Source organism: Aythya fuligula, chromosome 8, assembly GCF_009819795.1.
Source record: "Aythya fuligula isolate bAytFul2 chromosome 8, bAytFul2.pri, whole genome shotgun sequence".
NCBI classification, from domain to species: Eukaryota; Metazoa; Chordata; class Aves; order Anseriformes; family Anatidae; genus Aythya; species Aythya fuligula.
In genome coordinates this window covers 1,578,969-1,600,193 of record NC_045566.1, presented here as the reverse complement: position 1 = coordinate 1,600,193, position 21,225 = coordinate 1,578,969, and the positions used below count along the sequence as shown (strand labels likewise).

General features: G+C 43.8%; 1 protein-coding gene across 1 annotated transcript; it reads left to right on the top strand.

The window, feature by feature from the left end:
• The first annotated feature begins 247 nt into the window (after nucleotides 1-247).
• On the top strand, nucleotides 248-21,225 carry IL12RB2 (interleukin 12 receptor subunit beta 2). Its single transcript, XM_032192215.1, is given in 17 exon segments — nucleotides 248-256; nucleotides 3,446-3,475; nucleotides 3,507-3,567; nucleotides 4,536-4,808; nucleotides 5,703-5,817; nucleotides 6,881-7,059; nucleotides 7,249-7,385; nucleotides 7,879-8,023; nucleotides 10,785-10,864; nucleotides 14,777-14,987; nucleotides 15,901-16,101; nucleotides 17,169-17,270; nucleotides 17,353-17,508; nucleotides 17,789-17,926; nucleotides 19,370-19,457; nucleotides 20,315-20,414; nucleotides 20,710-21,225. Coding segments are annotated over 17 exon segments (2,541 nt in total).

Genomic DNA, 21,225 nt, shown 5'->3' with positions numbered 1-21,225 from the left:
AAGAAAAAAAGAAAGTAGCTGCACCTTATGATAGGCACTGGATCGGTGTTTTCAGTTTAGTTTCCCGTCATCACGACGCAAAATTCTGATCACTCGGGCCACCTGACGGGCACCTTCCCTTAAATGCCTCATTGATGAGTAAAATGCTACTCAAGTTTTGCTAGTGCCAGTTGAGCACCTCATGTAACGGCTGCATAATTTTTTTTTTCAAAAAATGAAAAGCAAATACACCCAGTAAGGGGGAGCGATGGACAGGGTACCAGAGATGAGACTTCGTATGAAATCCTCTTGGAGTCCTATGTTAAAATGACAGGAATCCTGGCTTTACAGGCTGTAGATGAAGCGCGTGCTGGGAAGAAGTATTGTAAAAAGTGTAAACTAAAAAAAGACAGAGGGGAAATAAGTTATATACTTAAAAGGAAACTGGTGATATTTGGAGTTTCACAGGGTACAGACTTGCACAGTGCATGCATAGTATTTCTGTGAACTTCGTCAGCACTTTCTTCTGTCTAGAAAAAAAAGTGCTAATGTTATACAGGGATTTGGAAGAGAGACAAAGTGTACTAGGGGTTCAAACTCAAAGACTCTGGTCTCTACAACTTAATGCTTCCTATAATCATTTGTTTGGATGTCAGTCCCCAAAACACCTTTGCTTCAATACTCAAGCTAGCAAAAGTTACTATGAAGCAACGCTGCCGGGAAAGCTGAGTTTGTTATCGACACCTAACAAAGAGCAGGGACAATAGCTAACGGGGACCTTGTTAATGATAAGCTCTTTCAGATATGGTGGCAGTCCACCAGCGGGCGGATTGAAAATGTGCAAAAGGCAGCACGGACCGGTGCTGAAATAGCCACGGGGGTGCAGAGGAGCAGCGGCTGCACCTGAGGACAGGCTGCTCCCCCCCACCTCTGTCTTGCGCTGCGGTTGCCTGAGCACTTCTCGTTCCAGTCTACCAGCAGGTAGTGAGAGTTATACTTTGGGTTTCACAGGCTTTTTTCTTTCTTTCTTTCTTTTTCTTTTTTTTTTTTTTTTTATTCTGGTAATCTTCACCCTTTTCTCATACCTAGGCTTTCTGTAATTGAAATTTCCTGTGCCTTGCCTTCCCTGAGAGAAAAACGGGGGCTGGGAAGGAGGGGAGGGGGAGGGAAGCTGTGAGTAGAGCTAACTTTTGAGCCAGCCTCTTTCAGCAAACCTCCTTCTTACCCCTTCATCTCCCCCCTCGGCCGCCCCCGGCCCCGTCCAACCCCGATCTCTCGGCCCCGGCCGGCACCCGGGACCCCACCGGGACCCCCGGGAGGGTGAGCCCGGGGCCGGGCGGAGCCGATCGGCGCTGAGGGGAGGCGGAACGGGCCGGGCCGGGGCGGGCCGGAGCCACCGTGCACATGCGGGAGGCTCCCGGAGGCTGCGGGCTGAGACGAGCGGCGCGGCCGCCCGGTGAGTACCCCCGACGGGGCGGGCGGGCGGGCGGCTCCGGGTGGCTCCGGAGCTTTTTTGGGGGGGCATCCCCGGTTCCTACAAGCCGGCTGAAGGCAGCCGGGGAGCCGCCGTGCTCCGGCAGCTGCTGTGCTGAAGCGTGAGGGCTCGTTGTGAGAGGCAGAGGCGGTGCTCAGCCCCCCGCCTGCGGCTCAAGGCACGCAGCGACACCCAGGCAGCCCCCGGGGCTCCCGCACACACGGCTGTGCCCCTCGTGTGCCGCTCAGCAAGACATTTCCTCTCTTTTTCCCACACCGGCGTGGAATCTGGGGATTTTTTTCATTTATTTATTTTTTTTTACAAAAGCTTGCCGGGTATCTTTGGTCCAAGCCGAAGCCTATTTCTCCTTCTTTCCCCCTCTTGCCCCGGTCGTGCTGTAGACGGCTGGCTGCTCTCTTTTGATGCCGCGTTGAGTTGTCTAGCGCCTGAAATTACTTGAAGAAGCCCCGCTTTTGGGTGGTGACTCAGGTGTTTGGGGTACGGTTGTGCTGTCTGAGGATGTTTACAGCCCCGGGGCGATTTCAGTTTTTTGGAAAGCAGGGCATTTACCTGAAGACCTCGGGCGCTGCGATTGCTCATCCCGCAGTTGCAGAGCACCTACAGACCTCGGCGTTACGTGCACCGCTAAGGCTGGGGCGCTGCAGCATTTTGGTCTGAAGAACCCCTGGATTTAAACAAAAAGCACGGTGTTTATGCATTTTGGGCAATTCTTTTATATTTCCCATCATATGAGAGTTCATTTTCTTAAAAAAAAAAAAAATGTGGGATGGCTCCTGTCTCGTTACACAAAACCAACCTAAAATAACTTTTTTATGTATTAATACACGTACCAAACGTTATATTGTCCATGTGTCCCCCTGGAAGTGCCCCTCCACAGTAGCAAGAGGGGTGATCAGGCTGTGAGGTTTCGCTTTGCAGTGGTTTGCTTGAAATAATGACATCAGGCTGTTAAAATAGCTGCGTCTCTGCGGCGGGTCAGGGGCTATGGAAAATGGTCACTGGTGTGTGCTGTGCTGAAGGACCCGATTCGCTCTCGCTGCTGCTGCCTCTCAGCAGCGGCAGGGCAAAAAAAAAAAAAGGAAACAGTTGTGAATGCTGATCGCAAGCGCAGGGCGACTTTAAGTGCTGAATAATCGGTGTGACCGATTGCATTTGTCACTGCCGGTACCCCAGTGCCGGGTTTGTTCAGGAATTCGAGGCATGGCATCGCTTTGCATTTGAACCGAATTTCTGAGCGATCCTGCGGAGAGCTAAAAACACCTCAAAAGCTCTGTTTTGTTTGGCTTATTCTTAACAATGTGCTCACTACCTATGTCTGCATTTTTTTATTTTTATTTTTTGTTAGGGTAGAGTTAAATGTTCATAAATAAGCTGTGTGTGATGTTTTTCACTTTGGAAACTCATCTAAAGAAATTACGAGGCTGCTAGTTCCCAAAGTCATATCCGACATTTAATGCACGATGCTTCGGCTCTGGGAATCTCCAGTCTGTGTTAGTCACCTGGCATGAAATCAACTCCTTTGGGTTTGGGGGCATCCCTGGGAAGTCTGGGCGCGGGTCTGTTGAAATGTTTTTGGTAATGGGGCTGCTGCATCCCTCACATGCAGCAGTGGACGTCGTATCTGACTCCAGACTGACAGTCGGGTTTTCCTGCCTAGCAGACGCCCTTAGTCCCTCCTCACCGTTCATTAGCTTGTCCTTAACTCCCTCTCCCTGGTGTTCCCACAGCGCTAGGCTGCTGCCTCCAAATGCGTGCCACGGCTGCCTGCCCCTGCGGAGATGTGAGAGGTGAGCCAAGTGTCCGGGCTGGGCGCTGGGAAGCACCAGGCGTTTCTACCACATCTTTTCTGCTCTGGATTTGGCATGTTAAAACGTTGTCTTGGGGAGAAATAGCACATGTTCTTACTCCCTGAGAAGCTGAAGGGGATGGAGGGTGAGGGGGCATCATGTAAAAGTCTGTGAGTATCCCCAGGAGAGGATTAAGAAGCTTGAGAGTTGCTGCTTCTACGTACTGGGTGTTCAAACCTCCCTGGTACGATGTGTTCTTTCTGCTGTAGGCCCTGCCAAATTTTGGCTGTTAGGCAGCTGCGAGGAGCTGGAGAAGTTTACTTTAAAATTTTGGGATCTGTTCACTTCTGCACAAAAGTGGAAGGCAGGAGGTGTAAGAGCAGAAATGAATAAGGAAAATATTTATCCTTCGCACAAGGCGTACTTAGGGTCTGCTCTGGGTGCATTTCACAGTAAGATTTTTGGTTCTGGGCTTGCAGGGCATCTTTGCGAAGGAAGAGAGCAAGAATGTCTGTTTTGAAAACGCAGAGTTGTAAAGTACCTGCAGTTCTGACGTTCCTCTAGCTATTGAGCCTGTCTCTAGGGAGAACCAGGCTGAAAATCAGCAGCTGCACGGGACAGCATCTTGAGAGTCACTGCGCAATGTCAGCAGAGACAGTTAATTAGAAAGGACCCATCAAATACGCATTTTGAATTTTGTGAAGTTAAAAAATACTACCAATATTTTAAAACGATTTTTTTCACTTTTTAGGAACTGGTAAAAGGTACTCATTTCTCTATAGGAAGCAAAATGTTATTTGCATGGATTGTGCCTGCAGCAATTTGTTTGTTGATGCACTTCACAGCAGGTAAGGCTTTATATATATATATATATATATATATATATATATATATATATATATATATATAAATTATCACTTAAAAGAAGCACTCTGGCTACTTAGTTTTTTCTCTCAGCAGTGAAAAAACAGGTCTGATTGGTAGATTTTGTCTCGGGTTGTGTTTTTTCGTACGATAACTGGTAGCGAGGCTTTGGTTTCTGATCTCCAGGTAATCGGATCAGTGAAGACTGTGCACAACAATATGTTATGAGTTACATATGCAGAAACAGGAATTCTTACATTAAAAATTCAGGAAGACCCTCTTCCTAGAGGGCAGCATGCTTTACAGACTGAATGATGTATTCATTTTAATATTTTTTTTTCCCTATTTTGTTGCAGAAGCGTGCAGTAAAGGAAACGTGACTGCTAACAAACTTCCCCACGGGGTCACAGAAATATGCGACAAAGGAAATATGACTGCTAACTCTGCTTCGCATGTCCAGCCTGGAACTAACATTACCCTCTCATGCCAGCTGAAACAACTGAAATACAATGAGCAGTGCAAGATAGCTATTTTCTTTAACAGTTCCGAACTAATTATTAATTATGGCACTTCCGTGAGCACCAAATTTCAAGTCCTGACATATGGCAAGCACATGTTTACTTGCAAAATAGTTTGTGAATACAAGAAAAAACTCATTTGTGGAGTCGATATAATGTCTGGAAGTAAGGAGAATTTCGTTCTTTCTTGTTCTTAAACGTTTTCTGGGATTCCTCTGAGACTTATGTTAAGAACTAGTATGTGGGTGGCCTTTTCCAGGAAGGGTGCTGTGTTTTATTGGCTTTGTATCTAAAATATTGCTGGCTGGAACTATGCAACAAAAGGGGGCTTCCACACCCGGATTCCCAGCCACCCCCATGGGTGTTGGGATCTGGAGGGCTCTGCGTTCACGTCTGGCCCTCTGCACCCACTGTGTATCACTGTGCAACCTCTGAAAAAGCTAATGTGCTGGTTCACGTGTAGTGGCACTGAAATGCTACCCAACTTACTCATTTACTATTGTGGAACGAAGGAGTTCCAGTAATTGAAAAAACAGAGAGGTGCTGAATGAAACTGCTTGTTCAGAGCAAGCATAATAATGCTCACTCTCTCCTGTTCTATGCTTGAAATACACCAGGCTCTTCAGGACACAGGAGACTTGCAAGAATAATTCTAAGGAAATTTTAGATTTTCTTCTTGCTATAGAAGAGCAACTGCTGCAGCAGTAGTCATCTTCTGTATGAGTGCTTTGTTGCCTTTTTTTTAATTTTTTTTTATTTTTTAATATAAGGAATAATGGTTGACTGCTCCAAGCAAAGCTTGGAGTGCCCAGTCTGATAGTTGTTCAGCACTTGTATTCATTTGGTATCCTTGCAAATTCACTGCGGGGTTGCTCAAGTGTCATGTCTCAAGAGACTGCATGATAGACTCAGCTATTTTCACGTATAGCGACCTCTGAATCCTTTGCACTTAATCGCTTGTCATTAAAAAACAAGCAAACAAAACCAAACCCCAGCATTTCTTCATATTTCTCCTCTCAACAATTTTAAGGAAGAAACTGATAAGAGTATCTGTTTAAGATCCTCCAGATCAGCCAAGAAACGTGTCATGTATCCAGTATGGGACAGATGGCAGTCCTACCTGCACCTGGGATAAAGGAAGGCTTACACACATAAACACTACATATGTAATACAGTAAGTAACACAGGGGAGTAGGCACTTTAATACCTGTAATAATAACTTAGAGGTGTTTTTAATTTTATTTTTGCACTGTTTGTTCCAGATCCAACCTTTTTAGCAAATCGCACAAGAGTTGCTTTATGAATCGATCAGTCCAAGGCTGCCATGATCACAAAAGCCAACTCTCTCAGCTGAAAAAAACCTTTCCTGTTTACATTTGTGTGTGCTGCACAGCAGTGGTTTACTCACTTCTGGGTTAAGTGGGTAAAGAGAATAAGCCAAGTCATGGCTCCTGTTTTGGAAAGAGATTGTTAATAGTGGGAGTAGTCTTAAAACGGCAGCTTAAACCCGCTGTTCTCCTGCAGTGGATTTTCTCTATTTAGTGATTACGTGATTAGCAATGCCTGCAACAGAAAAGCTCTATTCAAGCAAGTATGTGGGTAGAAAGAATTAATGTTGATGCTTGCAATCAGCTGGACAGACTGAACTACTGCCTGTTTATTTTTGGAGGTACTGTATGTGACCATCTCTTTGTCCTGCTAAGCTCACTATTACCTGCTTCTCTTGGCCAACGTAGGAGCAGCATTCCTAATTTATAGAAACTCATCATTGCTCTTTAAGCAGAAGGACACTAGATGGTTAATTCACAGAAGAGGAGGGAAGGATGAGTCCTGTAAGTGTTGCAATGGCACATAGAAATACAGCAGTGCTTGCTAGAAATTTATTAAGTATATTATAAAATGCGACAGATCAGCCCGAAGCAATGTGATATAATCATCTCTGATTCAAGTGGAGGAAAGTACATGGAGAAGCTAAATGAGTTACCTTTACAACAGGTTGAATGACAGATTGAGAATGAAAAGTCGTGTTTGAAGCCATACCATCTGACCATTAGACTACAGATAAATTAAATATTTAATCACCGATTAAACTTAATCATTTAAGTTGTTCAAAGAGTTTCAGCAGATCCGAACCAGCACAATTTGGTAGAGATGTGTGCTATACCTCTACGAACTCAGGGATTTAACTTTCACAGGGTACAGGGAAGTGTTAACCGAGAGGATTTGTTCTTTTCTAGGCTGTCAGATGGCACTGACATCTTCTGTTTTCTAGAAGAAAATCTGAGTAATAAATTTGGCTCGCTGGTTCTGAGCAAGAAGTTGAATTTTGACTCCACTTACACAGTTGTGGTTGCCGCCTCCAACGAACTAGGAAGTGCTTTTTCACAGCCACTCATGTTCATGTTGATAGACATAGGTAAATGTATTACTTACCTTCGTTCAGTTAGAGCAAAGTGAAAACAGTTTGAGCCCTGTACCTTTGTTGCTTAAACCTGTCAGAAGAAGTATCCATCCAGTCTCAACTCGTTATTCTATTTTCCATTAACCCTCCAGTTGTGATGCATGCCTGAGTGCCATTTTCTTGTTTTTGTTTTTTTGCCTCTAGTGAAACCACATCCTCCGAGATTGTTGGTGGAATTTGAAAATTCTGTGACAAATTTCACATTTGTTTGGCACGATGAAGTACGAGCACAGCACTGTAGAATAAGATACCGTCCGCTTACTGGTTATGCCTGGAACACGGTAATCCTTTGTTGGAGAAGGAAGGAAGTTGTGATCCTTGGAGCTTGCTTTAATATCCTTGTTTCTTTTTAGAGTCAGATTTTCAAATTGGCCTCTCTCTGCTCTCTAGCATCATATTTGAGAAAAACTACTGACTACTAATCAAAACCTCCGTCATTGGTCTAAAACTGAAAGAAAGTAAAACTCTCATCCTGTAAAAATCTGCAGGCATGAATACTTCCCCTTATGTCAAGTATGAGGCACCGAAGAATCAGAGCCTATGTTTGGCACACTACTTTATCAAAATGTGGTCGTATCTGCCCAGTGTAGCTCATGGCTACGGGTATTCAATTTACAAATGCTTGGGCCTTATCTAATGCTGGTTGGAAGTCTTTGTATTTATTTTAAATGCTGAATGCAGTGCTTGAAGTTGAGTAAAATACACAAAACAGAATATTTATCAACTTTATTTCTTTGCAAGTTTAACGTTATATGTCCTTTATCTCCATTAAAGGTTGAAAACGTCAATAGTGAAAATTTCAGTCTTTATGGTCTGGAGCCTCATACAGAATACGAATTTCAGGTTAGCTGTAAAATTCATCCTGAGAGAGGACTGTGGAGTAACTGGAGCGTGTTCCAAACCCAGACTCCAGAAGCAGGTAACACAATATGTGGCTTGGTACACTATGCCTGTCTGTAAAGTGTACATAGAAGTGTAAACTTTAGGTAACAAATTCAAAATGCTGCTTGGTTTTCAGTCCTGGTTAGATGCTCTGTAAACCCAGAAACAAAGCCAACAGAGAAGTGAGCTTGTGTAACAGAACAGCCTTCCTCATGAACAAAAAAGTAAGAAAGAAACTGTTTAAGTTTCTTATGAAACAGGAATTTCAAGAGCTCATTGAGAAATTCTGAAGGATTTATTCTTTTGACATTGCTGGAAGTTGGAGAAATTTTCTCCATGTTGCCTGAAGCCTTAGCAGCAGCGTCCTGCATTCCTGCACATCTGGAAAAGTCAGAGAAAGTTTGTGCAGCTTAACTGGGAAAAGGAAAACGTTTTGTATTGGTTCATATCTAAGCATTTTACTGAATTTCTACAATAACAGTGTACAAAAGTCAGGATGGCTGCCAAGCGGCCCTCAGTCACTAAGGAACCTCAGGTTTGGGATGCACTCTCTGGGTTCTTGAGCTCACTTGACAATTTGCTGAGGAGCTGAACGAATCGGCCAGGACACTGCCTGTTCTGTCAGCTTCAACAGACCTGAGGGAGGTTTTAACAAAATGGTTTGATTTTGCCAATTCATCTTTTTCCGAGTAAAGAAAATATTTCCTTTGGAGAACTCCCAGGTCGCTTCCTCCACTAAGGAGTGGAGTCATTGGAGATCCGAATGGTTTTAACCTGGCCACGCATTCCGGAGAGCAGTCCCCTCATGAATTGCAACGTGAGCAGATAATGTTTCTTGCTTCACAGGACTGCACAGCAGATTCCAGGGAACACACAGCACAGATGTGGGGGCAATTGTGTTAGTTTGTACCAGTTCTAATACTAGAGGTCTTGGCGGTGCTGCAGGCTCCTATATGTGCTTGCTTGACTTCCCACTGAGCTGTATGAAGTCACAGGCTGCAGAACTGTCAGTTCTGATGAAAGAAGAAAGCTTCTCAGAAGTCTGTGCTTTAACAAAGATGTGTTGGCTGCTTTGGCATTCTCTCCTTTCATATTGTACTTGGCTTTCATTGCTCCTTTTTTTGTGAATTACTATAAGACCTTCAGGCTCCTGCAGTTATTACTCATGCTGTTTACCACTACTGACAGCATCAGTTTCTGTAAGAAGCATTGATTGATGCAGAAGGTGTGAACTTTTCCTTCCCTCCCCCACCTTCCTCTCAACAGTTTTCTTACTTTCCTGATGCAGTCCGGGTTGCTATGGTACTTGTGGTCAGCATTCCTCCTCCCCAGCCCGTGCTGTAAAACAAGAATATTTCCAGCTAATCAATGTCTTCTGACATCAGACTAAGTGTTAGCAAGGTGAGGCTGCAGGTAGCGAGCTCTGTCTGCACAATGGTTGCTCTTCTCCAAAGGAGTTGAAGTTCTACTCGAGAATTTGGCCTTTAACAAATTCAGGAGTGTACCTTTTTAAGGTGCTTTTTTTTTTTTTTTTTTTTTTTCCACGTCTCACCAGGCCTGAGCTGCCACAAAAACTTGCTTTATGCGAGCACTGTTCTAAAGTGAGCATTTTTTTCTAGCTAACTTATATAGTTCACATGTGAAATGAACCTTAAAATCTGGGCTGGAGTCCAACAGTGGCAATCTGATTTATTTTTTTTCCTGCTTTGAGCTCGCCGCTTCCTCCCTCGCTCACAGTGAGTGCATTCGGATTTTATTTCTTCTGTGGGTCCTGTTTCTTTTCTCTATTCCTGTCACTATTTGCAGTGGATACAGGATTGATGGTTCTTAACATTGCTGGTATTGAGGATTTTTTCTGTCCTTGAATTTAGTAAGTAACAGACAGCCCTAGTCCCATTCTAGGTGGGGTTGGGCATCAACTGCCTGCTGCTTATGTTATCCATGACACTTATTATTGTAATTTTATTAGTTTATTGTGTGCCGGGACCTTGAGGAACCAAGCTTTATTATCTTTTATCACACTGGCTGTCTTTGTATATCTTTATCTGATTCTGAACTGCTTGAGCACACTGTTCACTAGCTTTTGCAGCGAGAAGTTTGCTTTAGTGTTATTTTGGAAGATTTACTCAAAACTGTAAAGTTGAATGAGTATCAAGCAGTCTAAACACCAAGGGTTTTCCGGAAGTATCTTCCCAGGACTGGCTGTGATTCTGCTCGGTGTTTTGACTACTAAATATTAATTCTGTAAACATAATGAAAATCTTGGAAAGAACCGGGCTTTAAAACTAGGTATGACAAGGTCCTACCCAACTAGCTGTTAAAGACATTTATTGCCCAGATCTAGATAGCAAGGAGCGGGTACACAAAATTCCTATCACCTTAAGCTGTCCGTTGTTTTAGAATTGATATAGCCAGCCCTAAGGACCTTCATTAGCCCAACTTCTATGCAAAGGTCAGAACTAATACTGTCACTGTGATTTATAGGCTTCCGTGAAAGTCAGTGATTACAGAGTGCAAAATAGTGCCTGGAAGAGCATAACCCTCTCTTATTCTTGTGGTTTGGTCTCTTTGTGACTGCAGTCATCATGGCAGCTGAGCTCCAGCTGGAATAGCAAATATAGACTTAAAATACAAGATAATACTTTAAAGGCCACAGCACGTTACATCATTTCAGAGAGATTTGAAATCCTAAATTTTAGTCATTTCAGGATTTTTACCTATGTAGCCTATTCAATGTCTTGTTTGTTTGCTTCAAAATACAGTCATTAATTCTGCTCCCTTTTTTCTTTGACATCCAGTGCCCACTGGTCTCTTAGATGTCTGGTACAAAATGCAGGATGTGGACTCTCAAACACAGAACATTTCTCTTTTTTGGAAGGTAAGACGTTTAGGTAAAACTAGAGCATATACAGTAATAATCAGCAACTTTGGAGGGTGAACTCTACTTTACATGTTTGCTGGAAGGGTGTTTAACCAGATAGAGCACAGGGCTCTTACCACTGCTTTGTCCAGAGATATAGAATAACTCTGCTACCCGAGGCTTTCCTCACCAAGATATAATCAAATCTTTTTCTGTCTAGAATGTCCCTTTAAAAGTTTCCAAAGCTTTCCAGTGTATCATGTCAGTGAAAAGCAGATAATGGCCGCCCAAAGTAGAAGTATCACTATTCAGTTACCACCTTTCTCTCGAAGACAGACGTTCCCTTCCCCCTTTCACACTGGGTCTAGAGGAGGTGATTTATTTTTAAAGGCCTTTATTATAACCAAACTATATAAAACTTTTTAAAGCTGGATATAGTCTGGGAAATTGAAATTGTTTTGTCCGTGTTAGTGCTTTGTCAATGGTCAGTTGAATCTCATCATACTGCAGGAGCAGAAGGAAACTATTTTTCTGTACAGGTGTGAAACAAGCAACAGGCAAGCCACATGCAAAATGGTTGGCTAATAATAAAGCTGCAAATCTGAAACTGGACAAACTCAGTGCAAGTATTTTCATATACAAGGGGCAGAAAATATTTGGTTGTTTGGGTCTGCTCAGTAAGCTGGAGGGCTGGTGGCTGAGGCCTTATAAAGGAAATTATGATGTCCCAAATGGCAGGTAGCTTCAAAAGAATTCAGATTAAAACTCACTTGAATAACCTGCGGATTAAAAATTCCACATTACTACACAATTTGGGCTCTTTTCTAACAACATGCTCAGTGAAAGTTTGTCTTCAGGCAGCAAGGAGCTGTCAGTGACATCTCTCCCACATTGTGCTTCAGATTCTGACCTCAGGGACCGCATTAACAGAGAGAAGCAAGGCAGCCAGCCATAAATAAAAACGCGTTGCTGGGCTTTACAGGCTCCTTATTGCATCCTTTCTGTGGAACTTGATGCAGACAGGTGCCACCCAAGGTGCTCAGTAACTCAGTTTCTCCAGTCTTACCGATACAGCACTAAGAAGTCAGGTCTTAGGAGGGGCGTTCAGATTGTGGGGTGTTTGTTGCAGTGGTTTTTTCAAACCCATTAAGATTTTTATTTTTTTTTAAGCTTACATTTTCTTTGACTTGCAGTTTTCAATCTGTAGTTAATCTTCCAAATGCTATATCTTCTCTCCACAACAAGTAGTACTACACTGTAAGTGAAAGCAGCAATTCTCGGGTAATTATTTGACTTTGTGGCTTTAAGATGTTTACCTTGCAGTAGAGTGCTGGCAACACTTTCTTTATCTACACGGACTTCCTGTAGTATCATTCATAAAATGGGTGTGATACGTTGTTTTTATAGTTTTCAGAACAGATCCAAGGCAGAAGACCAGACAGTACAATGTATTACCAGTGTATGTTTTCGTGTTTTCCCATTAATTAATACCAAGGAAACTAGTGCCAGTTTAGTTTCATTAGGGTTTCATAAGGTTTTCAGAATAGGTTCAGACACTGTATTTGTCCTGAGACACTGCCAAAGTGTTTGTAAAACTGCAAACATTTTCCTATTTTTAAGGGTTTTTTCCCCACTTCCTTTTGTTTAGTTTTGTTTAGTTATGACCAAAAAAAAAATCAACAAAAACCCAAACAGCCAAACAAATTAACTAACTACGTAGGAACTGTAGGAAACTGTGAAACTGATAGTATGAAGAGTGCGTTCAGTCACCCAGAGTGGAAAAAACAGCTACAGAAGTGTTACAAGTGACAGTATAGATTGACTCTTCAAAGCGATGTGTATTTAAGTGGTTGCGTTTAAATAGTTCTTTATCTCATTGTGGCTTTTATCAAAATTCTAGATTTCACCGAAATCAAAACTTGCTCATTTTTACATATCTAGCTATGAAGTCAGTGCTCTTTTTCCCCTTGTGAGAAGTGTGACTTCAATCTGAAGAAACAGAAATCGGTATCTTTCACTGCCCCTGGGTCTGTTTCTCTTCGGAAGGGCAGCAGTTCACCAGCTAAAGAGCTTCACTAAACTGGACTTACACAGGAATATATAAATAAATAAGAAATAAAAAAGAAAGATATGTAACCTTAAGAGAGAATTTCAGGAAAAATGTGTGCTCTTGTCCCTATAATTAGGGAATTAACTCAGTTACACTTTTGCTTCAAAAAAAAAAACAAACCCAGCAATCTGGTATGAAGAATACCCAACATGACAAAGATGCAGGGTCTAATAAATTTAGCGAGGGAGAGATTCCAGGGGTCCTTATTTCGGAGGGTCATAACTGCTACCAGGGAACTCTGTTCGGCAACTGAACGCTGGGCATACAAAATGGGAAACATCTTTGTGGAGGCACTAAATCGTCAGGTAGCGCATTATCATGTTGTGATCTGGAGAAGGAGAAGAAAGTGGCACTTACCAAAAGGTGAGATGGGAAAAATGTGGGCAGATGCTGCGGATTCCTAAGAGAAGAGCAATGAAGGAGCTGGAAAAAGGTTTGGGAATGGAAAGGACAGGTCACAGGGCTGGGCTACAGCAAAATCAAAGGGAGAACTCAACATAGGTGTTACATCGTGCAGCTGTTACACAGACGTGCAAAATAACGGGAAAAGGGAAACTGCAGCCAGTATACTAGTCGATAAAGCTGGGCTGTTTGGAAAGTACATTTTTTTTTTTTAGTAATAAAAATACCAGTTCATTTGTGAATAGTATTCTCAGGCTGGTACTGAGGAGGAACTATATTGCCTTTAAAATGCCATAACTGTACTAAAGGCCAATAGATCTCTTAAAAAAAAAAAAGCAGTCTCAACAAGATGACCAAGCAATCCCTCTAGCAGTGCCATGCCATGTTTCCTCTTGCTGTTAGAAAAGAAAATAGTAAAAACTGCTCATCTGTTACCAAGAACGTTAGCTGGAATTTGCTATTGCCCAGCCAGTAACATTGTGACTGTAACTAGCCTCTTCTGTGTTAGAACAAAAAGGGAGGAATAAAAGATTACCTTCAGGTGAAAGCTCCTGACTTACACTGGGTACCTTGAGCATTTGAACAGGGGAGATGCCCTGAAGCACCATCACAGGGCAGGAGATCTGGAGTTCCAGAAAAAGAGGCTTTTTTTGGAGGGCTGATAGCAGGCTGATAGCCTGTACAAGGCAAGTGATCTGTCTGATCTTCTAATTATGATCACTGGCTCCCAGGACGTGGTAAAATATTACTTTGGATGTAGTATTTCTTGGAAAGGAAGAAAAACATGTTGATTCATTATTGCCAGGAAATAACGAGCATCCCAGCCGCCTTCACAGAAGGGTCTGAAAGTAGGGCTTGCCTCAGTTCATGGTCTTGTGTGGAAAAGGCTCCGTGGCCATTGTTCGGCTGGGAATCATGCCGTGAGTGCACAAACTGTGGCCAAGTGAAGTGTGGGAGAGCCTTCAGGAGGGCTTACAGGTGTAACAAAAATCCCTTTCATGACAGAAGGTTAGTTTTGAAGGAGGTGAAATACTCGGTTCACGTTACTGAATTACCTGGCTGAGCTAGTCGCTTTGGTGGTGGCTGAAGAAAGGCTTTTTTCTGTGCTTAAATTCATCGTGGGGAGCTGTGCAGGTGCTGCAGCTGTGGGGTGCACTCACTGCATGCTCATCCCGCAGCGAGGCAGCAAACCAGCTGGTTTTGGCAACGCACACCCCTTTTGGGGAGCCAAACCAGTGCCTCCCTCCTGGGGCAGTTCTGAAACCTTCCCAGGCAGCTCCTCGGTTTGGTACAAAGTGTGTTTGCAATGCACCGAATGATGGTTATTGTTGTTTTATTGTTATTTATTATTCCCCCTGTCTCCCAGTCCTTGCTGCTGTCAGAAGACTGAAATGCTAAGAAATGTGTTTTGTTTTCAGGCTCTGAGCAAGTCAGAAGCAAAAGGAAGAATCCTGCAGTACACGGTGACCTTGGAAGCACTAAATCGCGGCGGTTCCGAAGCAGAGGTTACCACACAAACCAGTTACACCAGAACCACTGCAAAGATGGACTACAGGATAACAGTCACTGCTGACAACTCGAGGGGAAGCTCACCTCCTGCAGTCATCGTGACTGACCTAGGCATCGGGGGTAAGGGTCTGAGCCACGGGAAATAATATTCGTGCCACAGAAGCATCCAGATCCTACCACTTTGTGCTCCTTAGGGTTGATCTCAGTGAATCTGCAGTGGCTGGAGTTTAGATCCAGTTACAAATATTGTCAATGGCAAGGGTGCAGGTTCGTGACAAGTCAAGTTGCCCTGATTTAGTCCAGCTGTAATTGTAACTCCTTCTGCTGACACGGGTGGAAGCCTCCCTGTAAGCTAGGCAGGCTGACACAGCAGAAAAGAAACTATGCAAAATTAAATAAAATAAAAATAAAAATCATGGGAGAGGGCAGAACTGCATGGAGAGTGATGGTGAGGGGAAATCACAGCAGAAATAGAACTGCATGTAATTTCATGGAGGCAGTAAGGCAAGGACTGTTTTGCAGGCTGAGTCAAATTGTGTTTGTTACCAAAAAAAAAAAAAAAACCATTCAGAAAAGATGTTGGTGTTTTCATCCCACAGATGAAAAACTGGGGATTTTCCCCACATTTTCTCCTCCAAGACAAAGTAAGCAGGGCCTGTCTGTGAAAGGAAGGACTTTGGTCTTGTGGGAATCTTGCATGTTTGTGGTTGTAAGGCAGGAGCAGGGGCATTACTGGGTGCTGTGATGGGATCTTTCTAGGGCTTGGGGGTGGCAGAAACAAAGCTATGTATGTTCAGACCACCACACCATGAGACAAGGTAAGGTTATGGCTGTATTCCTGTCAGCACAGGCAGATTTCACCCTAGTAATCACGACCTTTTCTTCCAATCTTAGTTTATTTTCATACACTGCATAGCATCAGACTGGATGAAACACAGTAAAACACATGTAGCAAACTTATCAAGTCAACCTGGCTAAGGCAGTTTGTGCTGATGGTGTGGTTTTTGTTTGGTTGTTCTTTCTTCCACGTAAGATTTACCTCCTCCTCAGAAAGTTTCCGCTCTCCCTATGGGAAATGGCAGCATCTTTGTCAGCTGGAAACCTCCCAATAAATCCACTGCATTCATCAATGGCTACATAGTGGAATGGATGGACACACACAGAAAGAAGAGCCTAGCACCTCCTCCGACCTGGATAAAGCTCGTAGCATCCAACCTGTCTACAGTGATATCAGGTAACTGCCACATAGAGATAGGACGGTGCTGAAGTGCCATTTTATTTTGGAAACTGTTTAGGAAAAAAGTCAGGTTCTAATTTTTACTTATTCAGCATAAGAAATTACGGTATTTAAAGCTTTCTATATAGGAAGAAAAAAAGTCAGTGGCTGCTTGGAGTTCAACTCAGCAAGTCCCTCAACTGAGATTTATACCTTGTAAGTAGAATGCCTCAAAAAAAAAATAATATCAGTCCTTCTGAAATGAAACAAGACATTCAAAACTCAGCTGGAACACAAGATGAAAGATTTAACAGTATTTCCATTGTAGCAGTTATTTGCTACTCATCCAAACCAGTGTCCGTATTCTTTATATCAGCTATAGCTGTGAAGTTACAGAGTGACAGCCAGTGTTATTCTAGTTAGGCTTTCCTGTTTTCCATCCTGGTGTTGTGCCTCCCTGGATTTTAAATCCCTGCTCTTGGGCAACTGGAAAAAAATTAACCAGCAAGTTCATGCTATTACTTCGTAGTCTGTTTTGAAAAATAGAAAAATAAATTACTGTCACTCATTCATAACCCCCATTAAACGTTTTGGGGGGATGATGTTCGTATGAAGTCATGAGGAAGAAAGGTTGTTAGGTTTGTGTGCCTCCTTGGTGACCCTACATGTAGCAAAACCCTCTGTGGCATATTGTAGAGTAATAAGCTGTGTAATAGCCACTTTCCTCCTCTGCTTACCTTGAGCACAAAACGTGGTCCAAGGTTTTCTTTGGAGGATTCAGGTCTTCTGACAGCCACTTCATGAAACAGCAAAGGGTTTCACCCTTGAGGAGTGTCAGTATGGCTTTTTAATACACAGTAAGGTTGTGCCAAGCTAAATAGGAGACCATGATGCATTTTTTTTTTCTTACTTTATGAAAGATGTGTAATAAATGAGACAGTTCATCTCAGATCTCTCAGGTAATAGTCTCATCTCATACTCATATGTAACAGTCATCTCATACTCGCAGGTAATGAAAATATTTAGCCATAACTGTAAATACTTTCTTTGGGTAATTATCCACTTTTATTTTTATTTTTATTTAGAACACATAAAAGATAACGTGTGCTATGACATCAGTGTATTTGCACTTTATCAGGACAGAGCTGGACGAGTGGCATCAGTCAGGGGATACTCGAGAGAAAAAGGTAAATCGTGGTAATACCCTTCCAGAGATTTTTAAGCCAGCTTAAATAGTTCAGCTTTAAAAGTCAGTCTTGTCTTTTGTAGCACCATCAGCTGGGCCCCAGATGTACACAACACCACAGACAAATGGTGTCCTGGTTTCGTGGGAGGACATCCCTTCCCACCAGCAAATGGGCTGCATCACGGCGTACAACATATACCTGCGAAAAAAGGACAGCGAGGTGGCTCCGGCTGTCTACGGTAGGTGTCTGGTGAAAAATGAAGTGGTGTGCACGTGCTGTGCATTGAGGGGAGAGAGGTGGGGGGAGAGATGCCTTCAGACAGCTCTATATTGCTGCGGAGTCACAGACAGACACTCTATAGTGAGATTTAGCAGCAGGATTCAGATGCAGGGCTCTGCTACAGCTGTTCACAAACAGCTTCTCCGTGCTCTAAGGTCAGGAAACCCCGTTCTTTAGCATTAAACACAGTAAAAACGTGTGCTAGATGCTTCATTTTCTTCTCCCCCTTTTCCTTTCAGCCATTTCTAATGCAACTTCCCAACGTGAATTTTACATCACGAACCTACAACGCGGTGAGAACTACATCCTGTGGATGACAGCGTCAACGGCTGCTGGGGAGAGCCCCTGGGGCAACAGGGAGCTGGTTTGCTTGGAAAGTAATGAAGCTTTTGGTCTCTTGCCCCCAGCAGAGAGGTTCTGTCCCTGGCCAAGTGTTTTCCACACACTAGGAATGCTTTACACACTTTTTAAGTGCTGAAGATCTCTAGTTTCGGATGGGTTTAAGATGCACCGTACTTTTCTTTGCCTCCCACCTCTGGTTTTGTGCTAAGCTTTTATCTGTATCGTTGAAAGTTCATGGCTAGCAGCCTTGCTTATTGCAAAGAGGGAAAGAAGAGTTTAACCCTTTCAAATTGTTTGTCCAGGTGTTTGTGCCCATCAGGTTCTGGCACAGTTACCTATGTACACAGATATCTATGTACAGGTCTTGCTTGCCTCAAAGCCTCACATGGGAACCCTCACTGTGGTACAGGAGCAGCTGTCACCTCAAAGGCATAGGGAGCACAGAATTACGAGTGAGCTTGTGTAGTGTGCAAGGCTATCTTATGTGGTCCCTGCTTCTGTGCTGCCCAGGGGATGCAAAAACGAGCCCCTTGACAAAAGATTTTTGACCACAGACAACAGAAGTAATCGGGTTTTGTCCTGCAAGGTGAATTGTTTTGATCATGTTTGTTTTGAGCCCAGATCAAAAAAAAAAAAAAAGTAAAGGTATTAGATAAAATTTGTGCTCAAGTACTGTCAAAAAGTTTCTTCTGCTCAGTTTCCTCGCAGTATGCCACAACAGGAATCAGAGTGGAGAATGGGAACCTGACCTGTAAATATAGCACATTGCAGCAGCTGCAGCAGGCACAGGCTCACGCACTTGGAGCACAAACTATGGACAACAGCTCTGGTTTAACAGCTCCATGCTGTGCAGACCCACATGCAAACTGAGAGAAGGCTCTAACTTCTAAGCAGCCGAGCTGTACGAGTTCAGAAATACATCGCCACTGCCTGGCGATGCTGCATAGCCCTCTGGAGGCACGCTTGTTTCATGGTCTCAGAAGAAGCCTAGGGAGTTAAAACAATCTGGACAAGTTAAAAGTTTTCCCAGCAGAAAAGTGTGGATTTCTGAAAGTTACATTTAAAATAAATGGTGCAAGCATACTGAAGCCAAGCTATTCACTGAGACCAGTTAAGCCACTGATAGTTTATTAAACATGTACTAAAGAGCTCCCTAAGATCTTCTCTACTTAACACCACTCCCTTGACTTCCTCTGCCAGGGGCAGGTTCAGTACTAGAGGAGAGAGACCAGCAATTGCACATTTTGGATTCAGGGCTATCTCGAGAGGCAGCAGTAGACCTTCTAATGTGACAATGGACCGTTTTCTCCAAAAGCCATCAGTCCATTCAGATTCCTGATTTTAAGCCTAAAAATTTTTGGTATTTTTTATGAGTACAAGCACTAGTCAAGCCATGATTGTTGTCCAATTTGAATGCAGATATTTATTTATTTTTTTCTTATTTAAAAATACCAAAATGTGTGTGTTCTGTATTTCAGGTGCTGTGGACTGGCTCATCGTTGTACTTACGTGCAGCTTCTTCGTGTTTTCAGTCTGTGTGTGCTCCATGCGTCCTGCAAGAAAAGTGTGAGTACATCGACCTGCTTTGGTTCAATAAAAGATAGCAGATAAATAAATAAAAGATAGTCCTGATAGAAGGCGCAGGAATGGGCTTTCAGGACATCTTGGGGAAGAGAGAGGATTGTTTTGAAGAAAGGTTTCAGATTATGAGTGCAAGAACACAAACTGTGCTTAAAATCTAGCAGTATTTCATATCTCAGATTGTTTAATCTAGAGCTTAAGGCCTGCTTCCACTGAAATAAATTTGTACAATCCTTGGTAACTCCCTGGGAATGAAGTCAGACTGTGACTAAAAGCCATTTTTCTTTACAGCAACATGAACACCTCCCCAAGCTGCCCTTCCAGGACTGCAGGTCGGGGCCGTGCCTAGCACGCTGTGCTAGGTGCTGCTATTACTCATAAACAGCTAACGAGGGCTGGCAGGAAGAAGATGCTGGGCAGCATTTATTTTTGCTAAATCAGGAGTTGCTCAGCATTACCTCACCCCTGGCCTTGTACCTGGGAAATGTGAGCACCCAGAGCAGGCACCCCCTGGTTTGAACTAAGGCTGGGGGATTTGAACTAAGATTTGAACTAAGACCGGGGGAATTATTGCATGCTCCTGAAGTGTTGCAATGGCCCCAAACATTTGAAAAAGAGTAAGTCAAAAGCTGTTCTGTCCAGTCAGCCAAAACCAATGCATTCCCCAAAATTTCATCAAGATCCATCTGTCCCATGCAGGCCGGGTTTCTGCTGATCTCTGCTAAGGCAGATCTGTGATTAACAGCACTCGTCAGTAATTACACGTGCAAGCAGCACAGCCCAGTGCAGCGGCACTCACAGGTATCGGCATTCTTGCTTTTAATTTCTCGTTCCATTTGCAGATTGTACTCTCTGCTTTCTGCCACCGTGCCCCAGTGGCACAACAAAGCCATCCCAGATCCAGCTAACGCCACGTGGGCTAAGAGTTACGCTGCTGTGAAGGTAAATCACGCTTTGCTTCTTCTCCTAATCCCCCCATCTTCAGCGGAAAAAGCAATCAGAGCTTTGTACGTCGGTAAGCTCTTAATGCAGCAAATCCAGCAATTTCTGGCGCTGGATAAGCCCCGCTCCACGTTGCATTGGGCTGCAGTGTGCATCACACAAAGGCAAGCACAACGCAGAGGTTTTTGCTTCTAGCAGTAGCTGCTGTGCGGAGGTGCTTGCATTTCAGGGGTGGGAGGTCGCAAGGTACTGCCTGCAGGATTAACGTGGCTGCTGTCCGTGTGCCCCTCACCAGGGCGAGCTGAGCGTGCCCTCCAGCCTGTTCCTGCAGGACACAAGCAGCTTCGAAGAGCCCGAAACCATAGAAGTAGAGGAGGGCTTCACGAAGACAGACTCCCAGATTTTCCACGACAAGCTCATCCTCGGCAAGGTTCACGGCAGAGAAAATCACGACTGGCAATCGGAAAGCAGCTTCGGGAAGCAGGAGTCGGAGTACGAGGCTCTGCCCAGCACAACGGACGGGGACAGCTACGAACACCAGCTCCCGTACTTGTACAGAAGGATGGCAGAGGTGACAGAACAGATGCAGCCTGCTTCCGAGTACCTCGCCAACCCCATCTCCGACAGAGCTCCAGGCTACCTGCCCGCAGGCATCCTGGCCCCTGCCACAGACACCGCTGCTGAGCAGCAGGAGCTGGAGTGCAGCCCAATCTCTGTCTTCCCAACAACTTTTCTGACGCCCGTGTTTTCCTACGGAGGGAAACTGAATTTGGACACGGTGAGGCTGAACTGCAGCTCTTTCACGAGGTAG